This window comes from Squalius cephalus, assembly GCF_949319135.1.
Source record: "Squalius cephalus genome assembly, chromosome: 7".
NCBI lineage: Eukaryota > Metazoa > Chordata > Actinopteri > Cypriniformes > Leuciscidae > Squalius > Squalius cephalus.
In genome coordinates this window covers 2,032,271-2,049,524 of record NC_137128.1, presented here as the reverse complement: position 1 = coordinate 2,049,524, position 17,254 = coordinate 2,032,271, and the positions used below count along the sequence as shown (strand labels likewise).

Here is a 17,254-nt window from a genome sequence, read left to right as displayed (position 1 = left end):
CTCCTCCACACAGATCTTCTCTAGATCAGTCAGGTTTCTGGGCTGTCGCTGAGAAACACGGAGTTTGAGCTCCCTCCAAAGATTCTCTATTGGGTTTAGGTCTGGAGACTGGCTAGGCCACGCCAGAACCTTGATATGCTTCTTACAGAGCCACTCCTTGGTTATCCTGGCTGTGTGCTTCGGGTCATTGTCATGTTGGAAGACCCAGCCTCGACCCATCTTCAATGCTCTAACTGAGGGAAGGAGGTTGTTCCCCAAAATCTTGCAATACATGGCCCCGGTCATCCTCTCCTTAATACAGTGCAGTCGCCCTGTCCCATGTGCAGAAAAACACCCCCAAAGCATGATGCTACCACCCCATGCTTCACAGTAGGGATGGTGTTCTTGGGATGGTACTCATCATTCTTCTTCCTCCAAACACGTTTAGTGGAATTATGACCAAAAAGTTCTATTTTGGTCTCATCTGACCACATGACTTTCTCCCATGACTCCTCTGGATCATCCAAATGGTCATTGGCAAACTTAAGACGGGCCTTGACATGTGCTGGTTTAAGCAGGGGAACCTTCCGTGCCATGCATGATTTCAAACCATGACGTCTTAGTGTATTACCAACAGTAACCTTGGAAACGGTGGTCCCAGCTCTTTTCAGGTCATTGACCAGCTCCTCCCGTATAGTTCTGGGCTGATTTCTCACCTTTCTTAGGATCATTGAGACCCCACGAGGTGAGATCTTGCATGGAGCCCCAGTCCGAGAGAGATTGACAGTCATGTTTAGCTTCTTCCATTTTCTAATGATTGCTCCAACAGTGGACCTTTTTTCACCAAGCTGCTTGGCAATTTCCCCGTAGCCCTTTCCAGCCTTGTGGAGGTGTACAATTTTGTCTCTAGTGTCTTTGGACAGCTCTTTGGTCTTGGCCATGTTAGTAGTTGGATTCTTACTGATTGTATGGGGTGGACAGGTGTCTTTATGCAGCTAACGACCTCAAACAGGTGCATCTAATTTAGGATAATAAATGGAGTGGAGGTGGACATTTTAAAGGCAGACTAACAGGTCTTTGAGGGTCAGAATTCAAGCTGATAGACAGGTGTTCAAATACTTATTTGCAGCTGTATCATACAAATAAATAGTTAAAAAATCATATATTGTGATTTCTGGATTTTTTTTTTTAGATTATGTCTCTCACAGTGGACATGCACCTACAATGACAATTTCAGACCCCTCCATGATTTCCAAGTGGGAGAACTTGCAAAATAGCAGGGTGTTCAAATACTTATTTTCCTCACTGTATGTATATATATATATATATGTATATATATGTGTATATATGTATATATATGTGTATATATGTATATATATATAGTACTGAATCTTTTACATTAGACTAGTTGATTTGTTAGAGATATATGAACTATAACTTACTTTCAGGGCTTTAAAAAGCTTTTTTGGTGACCCATCTGGATTTAGTGGGGGGAGGCAGAGGGGAGCTTGTAGCTTGATCTTCTTGCCAGGTTTCAAGAAATCACACTGAGCTACTGGTTGTGGATCTGCCTGGAAGGATATTTGAAATGTACATTATACATAAATATACATGATAATAAAAATAATTATTAAGGAAAATTGGCATATGTAGTGTTGTACAAAATACCACCGATTGTACACTGATATTTGAAAAGACTAGGATATAATTATTAAATATAATAATTGTTAAAATGCTCCCCTTTTTAGTCACCCGTGACCAAACACTTGGTTTTGAAGTGACAGATGGGCCACTCTGGAGTCCATCCTGAACACACTGCTCCGCAGCAGCCAGAACCGTACCCACATGGCTACACACCTCTCCATTGCTGCATAGATCCAGATAGACATTTTACCAACGGGATAAATGCAAGTATTGAAAAAGTGTATCTAAATGCTATTGTAAAATGTAACGTTAGCTAGCCAGCCATACTTACCCTGCCACGCAGGTGCAATGCCCACTCTGGACTTCGCCGGACTTATTCGCAATGATCCAGGCGGAGTGGCTCTTTGAAAGCGTCTGACCCGCCTCGATTTCCCCGTAAACGACACAGGTATTTCCATCCGTGTGTGTTAGAATGTTTTTAACTTTTCCGGAATGAAAATAGTTATAGGCATCCAAGCTGCGATATGCCTTGAACGCCTCCCTTGTGTTGTACACACATTCCTTCTCGACTAGGTATTCAAAGATATTTACCTGACTGACCTCCGGTAAATCAGACAGGTCTGTAGAAAAAAAATGTTTGCCTCAAAATTTTGTTGAACGGGTCTGGTAGTGTAACGTTGTCACATTTAAGTTTGACCAAGTAACGGCTCTTTTCTTCTATTGGTAGTCCCAAATAATACTGGCTAGACATACTTGCTAGCTAATGTAATTTGCTTGTTTCTACAGATGAACTCTGTTGTTATTGATTCTACCAGAAGTTAAGTTTGGGCCACACAAAAGGGTTAGGTAACTACGTTTGTTTATGTTGTTGCCGTTGAAACCGTCTATATAGTGTGTGTGCATTAGAGTGCACTCATTCCCTAGTCCCTATATAGTGCGTGTGTGTGTGTGTGGCATTAGAGTGCACTCATTCCCTAGTCCCTATATAGTGTGTGTGTGTGTGTGTGTGTGTGGCATTAGAGTGCACTCATTCCCTAGTCCCTATATAGTGTGTGTGCATTAGAGTGCACTCATTCCCTAGTCCCTATATAGTGTGTGTGTGTGTGTGTGTGTGTGTGTGTGTGTGTGGCATTAGAGTGCACTCATTCCCTAGTCCCTAAATAGTGTGTGTTTGTGCATTAGAGTGCACTCATTCCCTAGTCCCTATTTAGTGTGTGCATTAGAGTGCACTCATTCCCTAGTCCCTATATAGTGTGTGTGCATTAGAGTGCACTCATTCCCTAGTCCCTGTATAGTGTGTGTGTGTGTGTGTGTGTGTGTGTGTGTGTGTGTGCATTAGAGTGCACTCATTCCCTAGTCCCTGTATAGTGTGTGTGTGTGTGTGTGTGTGTGCATTAGAGTGCACTCATTCCCTAGTCCCTATATAGTGTGTGTGTGTGTGCATTAGAGTGCACTCATTCCCTAGTCCCTATATAGTGTGTGTGCATTAGAGTGCACTCATTCCCTAGTCCCTATATAGTGTGTGTGTGTGTGTGTGTGGCATTAGAGTGCACTCATTCCCTAGTACCTATATAGTGTGTGTGCATTAGAGTGCACTCATTCCCTAGTCCCTATATAGTGTGTGGCATTAGAGCGCACTCATTTCCTAGTCCCTATATAGTGTGTGTGCATTAGAGTGCACTCATTCCCTAGTCCCTACATAGTGTGTGTGTGCATTAGAGTGCACTCATTCCCTAGTCCCTATACTGTGTTTGTGCATTAGAGTGCACTCATTCCCTAGTCCCTATATAGTGTGTGTGTGTGTGTGCATTAGAGTTCACTCATTCCCTAGTCCCTATATAGTGTGTGTGTGTGTGTGTGTGTGCATTAGAGTGCAGTCATTCCCTAGTCCATATATAGTGTGTGTGCATTAGAGTGCACTCATTCCCTAGTCCCTATATAGTGTGTGTGCATTAGAGTGCACTCATTCACTAGTCCCTATATAGTGTGTGTGTGTGTGTGTGTGTGTGTGTGCATTAGAGTGCACTCATTCCCTAGTCCCTATATAGTGTGTGTGTGTGTGTGTGTGTGCATTAGAGTGCAGTCATTCCCTAGTCCCTATATAGTGTGTGTGTGTGTGCATTAGAGTGCACTCATTCCCTAGTCCCTGTATAGTGTGTGTGTGTGTGTGTGTGCATTAGAGTGCACTCATTCCCTAGTCCCTGTATAGTGTGTGTGTGTGTGTGTGTGTGTGTGTGTGTGTGTGCATTAGAGTGCACTCATTCCCTAGTCCCTATATAGTGTGTGTGTGTGTGTGTGCATTAGAGTGCACTCATTCCCTAGTCCCTATATAGTGTGTGTGCATTAGAGTGCACTCATTCCCTAGTCCCTATATAGTGTGTGTGTGCATTAGAGTGCACTCATTCCCTAGTCCCTATATAGTGTGTGTGTGTGGCATTAGAGTGCACTCATTCCCTAGTCCCTATATAGTGTGTGGCATTAGAGTGCACTCATTCCCTAGTCCCTATATAGTGTGTGTGTGCATTAGAGTGCACTCATTCCCTAGTCCCTATATAGTGTGTGTGCATTAGAGTGCACTCATTCCCTAGTCCCTATATAGTGTGTGTGCACTCATTTCCTAGTCCCTATATAGTGTGTGTGCATTAGAGTGCACTCATTCCCTAGTCCCTATATAGTGTGTGTGTGCATTAGAGTGCACTCATTCCCTAGTCCCTATACTGTGTTTGTGCATTAGAGTGCACTCATTCCCTAGCCCCTATATAGTGTGTGTGTGTGTGTGTGTGCATTAGAGTTCACTCATTCCCTAGTCCCTATATAGTGTGTGTGTGTGTGTGTGTGCATTAGAGTGCACTCATTCCCTAGTCCCTATATAGTGTGTGTGCATTAGAGTGCACTCATTCCCTAGTCCCTATATAGTGTGTGGCATTAGAGTGCACTCATTCCCTAGTCCATATATAGTGTGTGTGCATTAGAGTGCACTCATTCCCTAGTCCCTATATAGTGTGTGTGCATTAGAGTGCACTCATTCCCTAGTCCCTATATAGTGTGTGGCATTAGAGTGCACTCATTCCCTAGTCCATATATAGTGTGTGTGCATTAGAGTGCACTCATTCCCTAGTCCCTATATAGTGTGTGTGCATTAGAGTGCACTCATTCACTAGTCCCTATATAGTGTGTGTGTGTGTGTGTGTGTGCATTAGAGTGCACTCATTCCCTAGTCCCTATATAGTGTGTGTGTGTGTGTGTTTGTGTGCATTAGAGTGCAGTCATTCCCTAGTCCCTATATAGTGTGTGTGTGTGCATTAGAGTGCACTCATTCCCTAGTCCCTATATAGTGTGTGGCATTAGAGTGCACTCATTCCCTAGTCCCTATATAGTGTGTGGCATTAGAGTGCACTCATTCCCTAGTCCCTATATAGTGTGTGTGCATTAGAGTGCACTCATTCCCTAGTCCCTATATAGTGTGTGTGTGCATTAGAGTGCAGTCATTCCCTAGTCCCTATATAGTGTGTGTGCATTAGAGTGCACTCATTCCCTAGTCCCTATATAGTGTGTGTGTGCATTAGAGTGCAGTCATTCCCTAGTCCCTATATAGTGTGTGTGTGCATTAGAGTGCACTCATTCCCTAGTCCCTATATAGTGTGTGTGTGCATTAGAGTGCACTCATTCCCTAGTCCCTATATAGTGTGTGTGCATTAGAGTGCACTCATTCCCTAGTCCCTATATATAGTGTGTGTGCATTAGAGTGCACTACATCTGCAAGAGTGAACGAGGCGAGTGGATTGGGACGCTGGCGTATACAGAGAGAGCTGAGCTAGAAAGGACTTTTATCTTACATGTAACTTCCTTTATAAAATAATATTAAAGACAATAATCACTTTATTGTGTAAGTACACCTCTGTGCCCGCTTTGTGGCTTCATAGATTGTATAGGCTAAATACATTTGGTTTGTAATTTTGTTCATAATAATTAAATACTGTATAAAAAAATTGCAAACAAAAATAAACGCACATTAACTTAACGTATTATAATAATATATAACAAAAATGTTCCTCATTTAATTTTTTTAATTAATCTATATAATATGGTCTCTCTATATTTTAATCGGCAGAGTTTTATGTTATATTTTATTTAGTATCCCCCCCCCCCCCTTCTCCTCTTTTGAAACATATAGACCCCTTCAGTGTTTGTACACATTCGCATGCTAGGCTAGGTTAAGTGCAGCATGGGGTCAGCTAATGGCGTGGCTAACAGACCGGCTAATATTGTGTCTTTGCCGCCACAGGAACGGGAACAGTACCATAACAAGCTTGTTTTAGCTAATGGCGACTGTCTGCCTGATCCCGGGCTCATAGCAGAATGGGTTGATATTCACTGGCCCGCCATACACAGCTGTCTGGTGGACAAGCCGAGTGTTCACACACGAGAACAACTAAGAGCCTACAAATCGCTAGACGCTTATAATTACGTAGTCTGTGGGCATGTCCAGACGGCTTTATATAGGCGATACCTGCATGGCGTTGGTGCTGCAGTGCTGACAAGTCTAGAGAACAGTGATACGGACACCGCATCCGATACTGATACAGAGGAACACTTAAACCTACCCGAGCCCTTGACTGCTTTACTTGATGGGACACTCAGGGAACACACTTCACAGACTGAAGAATAAACTACAACCTCATCAGTGTGAAAGGCTGGAATTTGTCACACGACAGCAGTCAAGCTCAAAGGACTGGCAAACCTACAGGGCTGGTCGAATTACAAGTGCTAGGTTTTATCGTGTGGCTACAGCTGACAACATCAGCAACACCTCCCTGAGTGAGGTAATGCAGTCCCAGCTAGCAGGGAACGTTCTCAGAACTGTGGCTAACATTCCCTACAAGTTTGGTTAATGTTCTGAAGAGAACATTTGAATGTAATGTAACGGACATATTGCAATCTGCGGAAGGTAAATAACTTTATTTTATATAAAAATACATTCTGCTACATCAACATATAGTGTGTTAAATTGAGAATCTAATGTTAAATGCGATTAGAGCAATATTGATATTATGTCAATGTATGAATACAGGCTAAGCATGTGTAAATATTGTCAGCTAACTTAGTTTTTGATAAAAAATAAAGTAAAACTCAGCATAGGAGCTTTACAATGAGTGAACTGAGAACATTGTGTCTTTATACAGAGAGGAACTCGAACCACACTATGCAAACGTTAGGCTTTTGAAAATTGTTGATCGCGGGATATCGGCCTACCAATCCGTCAAAATGATGAGTCATTATAATATGTTTTTGAGCTGGTGAGTAAATTTTTGCAAGCTTTTGCAAATGTCTCTTTTAGTAAGTAAATACAAATAGCTAATAATATTGCTGTATGTGTGTGTTTCCCTCATTATCCAGGAATTTTGGGAATAAATATTATCCAGCCACATGATCTTCAGATGCAGTGAGTATTGTCATAGTAAAATACACGTGAAATAGAGGCAGAACATGTAAACTCTGCTCAAAGGCACACTGGTCCAAACCCTCCAGACAATATTTTACCTGTCTTCTTGATATGAGTTTACGGGCCTAGCTGACCCAAACATAAATGTCCTTTCAAAATGAAATTATTTTCAAACCTGTATGACTTACTTCTATGAAACACAAGAATGTTGGGAATAAAACAACATTGGAACCCATTTTATGGAAAAAAACAAAACTGTGAAGGCATTTCTCAAGATATCTTAATTAAGGTTATACAAAATAAATTCATACAGGTTTGGAACAACATGGAGTAAATGATGAGAGAACTCTATTTTTTGGATGAGCTGTTCTTTTTAGGACATGTTCCCAGGGTCCTTTGCTAAATTAACCATGGTTTTTATTATAGTAAAGTGTAGAAACCATGTTTTTATGGTGGATTGATTACAATAATTTATTACCATTTAGTTAGTGTAGCAAAACCATGGTTAATGTTAGTAAGGGTTCTCCAGATTTATATAACACTTAAGGAAAACATAAACAATGGTCCTATGTCACCCAGATCAATAGTCTGTTAACACACATTAACACACTTTTTAAATTTTCTTAAGATCAAGCATTGGAACAATGTTTACGGAGCAGAACAGGCACCAACAGAGAAACAAGTATCCACTGCAGTTTATAAAACCGTAGCCAATTTTAAAGGCACAATGCACTCCAAAATAAAAATGATCTCTTTTTTTTCTCCCTCGTGCCATCCCAGATGTATATCTGACTTTCTTTCCACAGAGATTTTTAGAAAAATTATCATTAAAGAGAATCATATTAAGAGAAATGTGGGAGGAGCTTGAATTTATTGCCTAGCCCTGTTTGTTTGAACCGCGAGAGCCGTCAAAGCTTATGCTACTCCTACGTCGTACATCGACAAGAGTTACTCTTTGGCCGTAATTTGACTTGCATATGGCTGTCTGCCGGAAGCTAGTTATAAAGTCGATAAAGTTATAAATATGGTAGGGCTGGGGGAATTAACGCGTTAATCTTTGTGATTAATTTGAGATGCTTAACGCGTTAAAAAAAAAAATAACGCAATAAACGCAGCACTTTTTTTGCCTCGTTTTAATGACTTCCTGTTGCGGAAAAGGCTGAAAATATGCCATCCCGCCCCTCCGTGTTCGGCGATCAGGTTTCATTCTCGCACAGCTTTCATGAGCGGGTCTTTTCCACGCCGCGCTCTTCATTCCGTGTGTGTGTGTGTGTGTGTGTGTCGGCGCACTGACACACACACAACATTGAGCAAACATTGAGCTCTTTGCTCCGTGTTTGCGCTGCGTGTTCTGCTCTGTCGTTAATGGCCCAAACGCTCCAATCATGTACCGATCATGCACTGGAAAAGCAAAGTCAAATAACGTGAAATTTCTCAGTAGTAGACTTCTGTGAAATAGCCCTACTGAGCTGGTATAGTCAAGTCAAGTCAAGTCAACTTTATTTATATAGCGCTTTTCACAATACATATTGTATCAAAGCAGCTTCACAGTATTAAATAAAATAGTACATCAGTGTTTGTTTCTAGTGTAAAACGTCCACGTTTGGTAATGCTGATCAATAGTATTGTTTATTGATTAATTAAATTAAGTATCCCCAACTGAGCAAGGTATAGTCATGCTGGCAACAATGGTAAAATTACCTGCTCTGATCACATGCTCTTGTAATAATAGCTTTGTAGGACTATGTTTTATTTTGATAATTATAAAAAAAAAATATATATATATAGCTGCGAGCAGCAATTACGGGCCCAAGCCGGTGGCACCGCAACCCTGGTGCCTTTAGTTACCTAAAGTAGGGCTGTGTTGAAAAAATCGATTCACCAATTCTGAATCGATTTTCATATTAATTTCTAAAGATCGATCCGTAACTCAGAGGATCGATTTAATAATAGGCCTACATTTTCACCGTGAACTTTAACTTGCCGCGTCATTGAATTCACGCATGCGCGCAAGGTGGAAGGACATTAAAACAACGAATGGCGGTCAGTAACGATAAGCAAGCGGATGCTTTGAAAACTCCAGAAACGCTCAAAGCTGCTATCTGGCACCATTTCGGGTTCAGAAGCAATGCAGAGAACGAGCTTGACAAAAGCAAAGCAATTTGCAAAGCCTGCCAAATGGAGGTGAAGTATTGTGGAAATACTACTAATCTCAGGAACCACATGATGCAACACTTAATCAAGACATCATATCCAAGCCCGCCACCGGACCGCAACAGATGACACTGAAACAAACTCTAGAACTGCCAACTAATTCTGCACGCTCTGTCAAAATAACTGAGGCGATTGCGGGCTTCATTTGCAAAGATATGCGCCCGTATTCTGTTGTTGAGAACGTGGGATTCAGGCGGCTAATGAAGGTAATGGAACCAAATTATGTCATTGTGTCTCGCAAACGTCTGTCTGAAGAAGTGATCCCCAACATGTACCAGACAGTAAAAGATGGTGTAATGTGTAAGCTTAAGACCGCAGAGAGGGTGGGCATTACGAGTGACACCTGGACATCCGTAGCTACGGAATCTTACATGAGTGTGACAGCACACTACATAGACGAGCTCTGGAACCTCGTGTCTTACGTGCTGCAGACAACCGAAGTTCAAAAGGACCATCGCTCTGTCAGTCTAGCTGAAATGTTAACCAAAGCTATGGAGGAGTGGGGGCTGATGAGTAAAGACCCAGCCATAGTCACCGACAACGCGGCGAATATGGTCCGTGCGGTTGAGATTACGGGGCTAAACCACGTCGGCTGCTTCACGCACATAATCAACCTGGCCTCGCAACCCGGTCTCAAACTGCCGAATGTTGCACGCCTTCTTGGGAGAGTAAGGCACATCGCAAAGTTCTTTCATCGCAGTACAACTGCCACCCGTATCCTCAAAGAAAAGCAGAAGCTACTGCAGCTGAATGCACACAAGCTCAAAATTGATGTGGTGACTCGTTGGAACAGTGCACTAGAAATGCTTGAGCGCTTTTTAGAGCAGCAACCCGCGATCTCTGCCGCTCTGCTCTCACCTGATGTGCGGAGAAATGAAAAGGATCTTTGCAGCCTGAAGGAAGAGGACATAACAGATGCAGAAGATGTGGTCAGAGCTCTAAAGCCAATGAAGACAGCCACTCAAGTGATGTCAGAAGAAAAGTGCCCAACTCTCTCAGTGATAGCACCTCTGCATGCTTTGCTGCTGAAAGAGATGACCAGTCTCCCAGAAGACTCCAGAGTTGTTAAGGACATGAAGGATGAGATAAAGAAAAACTTAAGCACAAGGTAGGCCTCTCTGTGTGTGTGTGTGTGTGTGTGTGTGTGAGTGAGAGAGATATGAGACTATTTTACTGTATATAAATATATATATATTGTCACGGGGTGAAGAATCACTCGACAAGGCAGGCTTAGTGAAAAGGCCCCGGAGGGTGGATTTTATTTACAGTGCAAAAATAAAGGTGAAGGAAGACGGTGATCCGGTGAGTGATGGCTGGTGCTCCAAGTGCTCTGCAGTGTTCAATCCAAAACGAAAGTGGGTGTCCAAACGTGCTCCAAAAGTGGTGGGCTGTCGGTCACTCGCTGCTTTCTGAAGGGAACAGAGAGAAAGGTTAGTCCAGCAATTCGTTCAGCTCGAGACCAGAGTCTATCTGTCTGCTCAGCGCGTGCTGCTTTTGTGGCTGTGGGCTGATGAGGTGCAGCTGTGACCGATCAGCCCGCTGTGAGGACGTGCAGGTGTTTTGTGTTTGTTACCAGGGCGACGCTGATTCCTTTGAGGACGCTCGTCACATTCCCCCCCCCAAGCGTCGTTCTGGTCCTGTGAACATATGGAGATAGTAGGGGTGAAACAAGGGGAGGGTGGGGAATGATCCCTGACAGACCTGCATAAGCTGTCCATATCCGTGAGAGGCCATCAGCGTTCGCGTTGGCGGCCCCGGCCCGATGTCGTACCTCGAAGTGGAAGTCCTGGAGCGCTAGGAACCAGCGAGTCACCCTGGTGTTGGTGTCCTTGGCGCGGGCCATCCATTGAAGAGGCGCATGGTCTGTGACCAGGGTGAACTTGCGGCCTAGGAGGTAGTACCGGAGCTCCAGGACTGCCCACTTGATGGCCAGGGCCTCCCTCTCGACGGCGGCGTACTTCCTCTCGGCCGGGGACAGCTTCCTGCTGATGTAAATGATCGGATGCTCCTCACCTTCCTGGACTTGGGACAGGACGGCTCCCAGTCCCGTGTCGGAGGCATCCGTCTGCAGCAGGAAGGGGCAGCCAAAGTCTGGAGCGCGGAGTACCGGTGACGACGTCAGTGCCGCTTTGACCTGGGCGAAGGCCTCTTCAACGGCTGGGGTCCAGCATACTTTCTCCGGCTGCCCCTTCCTGGTCAGGTCTGTCAGAGGGGCGGCTAAAGAGGAGAAGTTGGGGATAAAACACCGGTAATACCCTGCCAACCCCAAGAAAGCTCGTACCTGGATCTTTGTCTGGGGTCTCGGGGCGGAGTGGATGGCCTCTACCTTCTTCTCCTGGGGTTGTATAAGGCCTCGTCCGACACGGAACCCCAGGTACTTGGCTTCGGAGAGAGCTAGATGACATTTTCGGGGGTTGGCGGTGAGTCCAGCCCGCCGGAGCTCCGAAAGCACCCTCCGCAGACGCTCCAGATGTTCTCCCCATGCCTCGGAGTGGATCACGACGTCATCGATGTAGGCGGCTGCGTAGGCTTGATGGGGCCGCAGGATGATGTCCATCATTCGTTGGAAGGTCGCGGGGGCCCTGTGCAGGCCGAAGGGAAGGGTCCGGTATTGCCAGTGGCCACTGGGGGTTGAGAAAGCAGTTTTAGGTTTAGCAGTTTCGGTACCTGCCAATAGCCTTTGGTGAGGTCCAAGGTGCTGATATACCGGGCCCTTCCCAAACGGTCCAGCAGCTCGTCGACCCGAGGCATGGGGTACCCGTCGAATTCGGAGACTTCGTTCAGGCGGCGGAAGTCGTTGCAGAAGCGGAGGGTGCCATCTGGCTTTGGAACCATTACAATGGGGCTGGACCACGGGCTCCGGGATGGTTCTATTACCCCCAACTTTAGCATTTGTTGGATTTCCTCCTCAATAGCCTGCCGACGAGCTTCCGGGACACGGTAGGGCCGTTGCCGGACGACGACTCCTGGGGGTGTCCTGACGTCGTGCTGGACCACGTTGGTCTGCCCGGGCTGGGTTGAGAACACATCCTGGAACTGACTGACCAGGTGCTGCAGCTCCGCCTTCTGGGCAGCCGATAGATGGGGGTTGACGTCTACAACCACGGGATCGGTGAGACTTAGGGCCGCCACTTGGTCCCGGGTCCCCACCCACTTCTTTAGGAGGTTAATATGGTAGAGTTGCTCTGTCTGGCGTCGACCAGGTTGCCTTAGACGGTATGTGACTGGCCCAATCCTTTCCAACACCGTGTATGGACCCTTCCAGGAAGCCAGGAACTTACAGGCAGAGCTGGGGACCAGGACCATGACGCGGTCTCCCGGCTGGAACTCCCGTGGTTGGGCTGCCCGATCGTAATGGCGTTGCTGCGCTTGTTGGACTTTGCTGAGGTGTTCTCGGACTAATGGCATCACTCGATCGATTCTCTCTCTCATTTGTCGTACATGCTCGATGACGGTGCGATGAGGGGCAGGCTGCTGCTCCCAAGCTTCCCTGGCGATGTCGAGGAGCCCACGTGGTTGGCGGCCGAACAGGAGCTTAAAGGGGGTGAAGCCAGTTGAGGCCTGAGGTACCTCGCGGATCCCGAAGAGCACGTAGGGAATCATGAGGTCCCAATCCCGCTTATCCTCCGCCGCCACGCGTCTCAGCATCTGCTTAAGGGTCTGGTTGAACCTCTCCACAAGCCCGTCCGTCTGAGGGTGATAAACCGTGGTCCTCAACTGCTTCACCCGCAGCAGCCTGCAGAGATCTGCCATTAGCCGGGACATGAACGGTGTTCCCTGGTCAGTCAGTATCTCCGCGGGGATGCCGACTCGGCTGGCCAACAGAAACAGCTCCTGGGCGATGGACTTCGCGGTGGCTTTGCGTAGGGGAACTGCTTCTGGGTACCGGGTGGCGTAGTCGACGATCACCAGGATGTGTTCGTGTCCCCGGGCAGACTTTGGCAACGGCCCCACTATGTCCATCCCAATCCGCTCGAAGGGCACCTCGATGATGGGCAGCGGGATGAGCGGGCTGGGGGGAGGAGTCCTGGGCGACGTGACCTGGCAGGTCGGGCAGGCTTGGCAAAACCGCTTCACTTCGGCCTCCAGGCCCGGCCAGAGGAAACGGTCGCGGATTCGCTGGGTGGTGTTGGCTGCCCCGAGGTGACCTGCCATGGGATGAGAATGGGCTAGCTCCAGGATAGTTTCGGTCTTGGCTCGGGGTACCACCAGTAGTTTTTTTTCCTCCCCCCTCCGCTGTGCGACACAGTACAGCAGGCCATTCTCGACGACAAAATGCGGGAGAGGATGGGGCCGTGGGAGGACGTCGTTTCCATCGATGATCCGCACTCGAGACCAGCAGTGCTTTAGACGATCGTCCTCCCGCTGTTCCTTGGCGAATGAGCCCCCTCCTGCAGCCTGTTGGTAAACATCAAAGAAAGGATTAGAAGACTGAGAGGGGGACTCACCATCTCTCCCGCTGTCGGAGGCAAGTAGGGCTGGTCTACGGCGGGGTCCACGCGGCCGCCTCCGTCTTCGACGGTTCCCCTCTGGGCTGGCAGGCTGAGTAGCGGCGGTGAGCAGTCTGTCGAAGCCCGGCCAGTCTCTCCCAAGCAGTACGGCCACCGGCAGGTCCTTCACCAAGCCAGCCTCCACCGGCCAGGTGCCTTGAGGTGACGATATGGTAACTCTACGGGCCGGTACTTGGCGAGTGTCTCCGTGAACGCAGGTAATCGGCAGAAAACTCTTCTCACCGCTTCGGGGGGCACACAACCGCGACTGGATGAGGGTGACCGCACTGCCTGAGTCCAGCAGGGCCCGAAAACGTTTCCCCTCTACGACCACGTCCGCTTCAGGGGCTCCCGATGGTACACGCTGGTGGACGATGCAGCCTGCCAGCCACGCACGCGGTGGTGTTACGGGTTCAGCGCTGGGCATGGGCTCGTCTCGCGGCGGGGGAACCGTCGGCCTGCTGACTGGTCACGAGGTGCCTTCGAGCGGGCGCCGCTCCTGGACCACCCTCCGGGGAAACGGCAACGCTCGGTCCCCGGCCTCGCGGTGATGGATGGCATCCGCCAGCTCGATCGCCTCCACGAGTTCCAGAGTGTTGGTAGGGTTTCTCATTCCAACAGCTTGTCGCATTGGTCGGGGTAGAGCGCGGAGGAGGCGATCGACCACCACCCGTTCCGCTACCTGAGCTGCAGTGGGATTCCCTTCCAACAGCCAATGATGAGCGATGCGGCTGAGTTCGGCGGCTTGGGCACGGGCAGGCACTCCCACTTGAACTCCCACTCGTGAAACTGTTGGGCGGCGCAGATAGATGAGAGGCCGAGCCTCGCCAGGATTTCACGCTTGACTTCGTTGTAATCTTCGGCGATCGCACGGGGAAGTGAAAAATAAGCCCGTTGGGCTTCTCCGGTGAGGAGGGGTGCCAGCGCGCGTGCCCAATCGTCCTCGGGCCACGCCTCCCATCGGGCAGTGGTTTCAAAGACCTGCAGGAAGGCTTCCACGTCGTCATCAGCCGTCATCTTCGGCAGCAGGCGGGTTGCTTGGGCACGAGGATCAGGTAGTGGAACGCGCTGGGCGGCGGGGGCACGGATGGCGGCCAGTTCTTCCTCCGCCCTGCCCTGGCGGGTGGCGAGATGTTCTACAATTTGTTGCTGGCGGATGCTCACCTCCGCGAGGCGTTGCAGAACCTCCTCCATTATGGGGAACGAGCGCGCCGCTTTCCGTCTCCTATAGTGCACAAAAAGAAAAAAAGAGAAAATTAGGGGTTGGGGCGGTGAACTTGTCGGTGATTCCTCACGCACTTGCCCGCATTCTCCACCACTGTCACGGGGTGAAGAATCACTCGACAAGGCAGGCTTAGTGAAAAGGCCCCGGAGGGTGGATTTTATTTACAGTGCAAAAATAAAGGTGAAGGAAGAAGGTGATCCGGTGAGTGATGGCTGGTGCTCCAAGTGCTCTGCAGTGTTCAATCCAAAATGAAAGTGGGTGTCCAAACGTGCTCCAAAAGTGGTGGGCTGTCGGTCACTCGCTGCTTTCTGAAGGGAACAGAGAGAAAGGTTAGTCCAGCAATTCGTTCAGCTCGAGACCAGAATCTGTCTGTCTGCTCAGCGCGTGCTGCTTTTGTGGCTGTGGGCTGATGAGGTGCAGCTGTGACCGATCAGCCCGCTGTGAGGACGTGCAGGTGTATTGTGTTTGTTACCAGGGCGACGCTGATTCCTTTGAGGACGCTCGTCACAATATATAAAGAAAACTTCATTAAAGACATTATTGTCCTCCTCAGGGGGTAATATTATCAGGGGGTAATTTGATAAATTTATCAAAATGTGTGAAATTTAAATTCCAGGTATGTAAACCAGAAGGACATGCTGTACGTAGCTTCAGCTATTGATCCACGTTTCAAAGCTCTGCCATTCCTGAACGAGGAGGAGCGAGACAGGACCTTCTCCAGACTCCAGACTGAAGCAGTGTGTGGGATGGAGGAAGATGCATATAATGTAAGTAATCATTTTAAAAAGAAACTCAGTGGAAAAAGTCCACTCTCTCTTTCACTCACACACACCTCCATAAAATACAAATTCTCTCTCTCTCTTCTTACACAGCAAGATGATGCTGCTGATGAAGTTGATGGAGTGGAGGAAGAGGTGGAACCCCAACCTCCGGCACCCAAGCAATTCAAGCAATCCAGTGCTTTGGAGTCTCTCCTTGGGGAAGCCTACAGACCACAACAGGAAGTAGGACCACAGAAAACTAAAGCGGCAGAGGCAGAAGACGAGATCAAAAGGTACAGGGCAAGGAGACCTGCGGGACTGCAGGACAATCCTCTCATCTGGTGGCGGGAGAATGAAAAGGAGCATCCTCTTTTGGCTCGCATGGCAAAGCGATATCTCTGTGTCCCAGGAACCAGCGTCACATCTGAGAGGGTTTTTTCAACTGCAGGTGATATCATTACTGCCAAAAGAAGTTGCCTTACACCTGGGCATGTCAATGAGCTACTGTTCCTGCAGAAGAATCTTTCCATTCCTGAGTGATGGCAGTTCACACTCTGGGTTTAGACAAGTTTAATTTCCAGTTTATTTTTATTTGCACTTTAATAGGCAAGGCCTTTTCCAGTTTTTATTTATTTTTATCTACTATTTTAGTTTAAAATGACCAGTTTACACAAATGCACTTTAAAGGCAATTTAATGTCTTATACCTGGAGTACTTGAAGGTTTTACACAAAACTGTGACACACTTGTGTTTTCTAAAGGTTTTGTAAGTTCAAATTTTATTTACATTCTGTGTAATGTTGTCTGTTTACTGTGAAGCCAGTAACCAACAATCTGTTTACATTTGCACTGGCTTAGAACAAATGTGTTCTAAATGTTGATCATTAAAATAAAAAATAAAGGTGCATTTGCATCTGAACTGTAGGAGCTTTTTGGAAAATTCTTAATGTCATTTTTAATAATACATCAGGTTCGCGTCTAAATAATCGGTCTACTGCTGCTGATATACCTCTGCGTCCTCTGTCGTCTACACCAGTGCAAGTTTGTGAAAGCAGTTGTATCAACACTCTGGAAGGGGGATTGTTCTTTACAACCATCAATACTCCATTAATTTGCAGTTGAATGTCTATAATAATAGTATCAATATGTTGCATAACTTCAGTCCTGTAATTCAGGTAACAGCTGGAAAAAAATGCTTTTTTCAAAAACACTTATCTAAATCTCGAAGATCGGATCAGATCGGCCGTGGTGGAGGAAGTACTGAATCTCAGTACTTAAGTAAAAGTACAAATAACCAGAGGCATATTTACTTTAGTAAAAGTAAAAGTACCACAATGAAAACCCTACTTAAGTAAAAAGTACCTGATTTTAAATGTACTTTAAGTATTAAAAGTAAAAATACTTTCATAACAATTTATTCTCTTAATGTCTATATTCTAATAATTAGGGCTTTAACAATATGCAATATGAAACCGAAATCGCGACACTCGGATCCACGA

At 46.8% G+C, this 17,254-nt stretch overlaps 1 protein-coding gene across 1 annotated transcript; it reads left to right on the top strand.

Moving 5' to 3' along the window:
- The first annotated feature begins 15,093 nt into the window (after window positions 1-15,093).
- On the top strand, window positions 15,094-16,795 carry LOC307161365 (E3 SUMO-protein ligase ZBED1-like). Its single transcript, XM_079876013.1, has 2 exons — window positions 15,094-15,762; window positions 15,868-16,795. Exons 1-2 carry the CDS (start codon window positions 15,631-15,633, stop codon window positions 16,294-16,296), a joined length of 561 nt encoding a protein of 186 aa, XP_079732139.1. The 5' UTR covers window positions 15,094-15,630; the 3' UTR covers window positions 16,297-16,795.
- Window positions 16,796-17,254: the final 459 nt, after the last annotated feature.

What these genes read in the sequence shown, in the direction of transcription:
- LOC307161365 (XM_079876013.1), top strand. Translation starts at nt 15,631, where the DNA reads ATGCTGTACGTAGCTTCAGCTATTGATCCACGTTTCAAAGCTCTGCCA. An exon ending in TGGAGGAAGATGCATATAAT is followed by an intron (nt 15,763 to 15,867) that starts GTAAGTAATCAT and finishes CTTCTTACACAG; the next exon opens with CAAGATGATGCTGCTGATGA.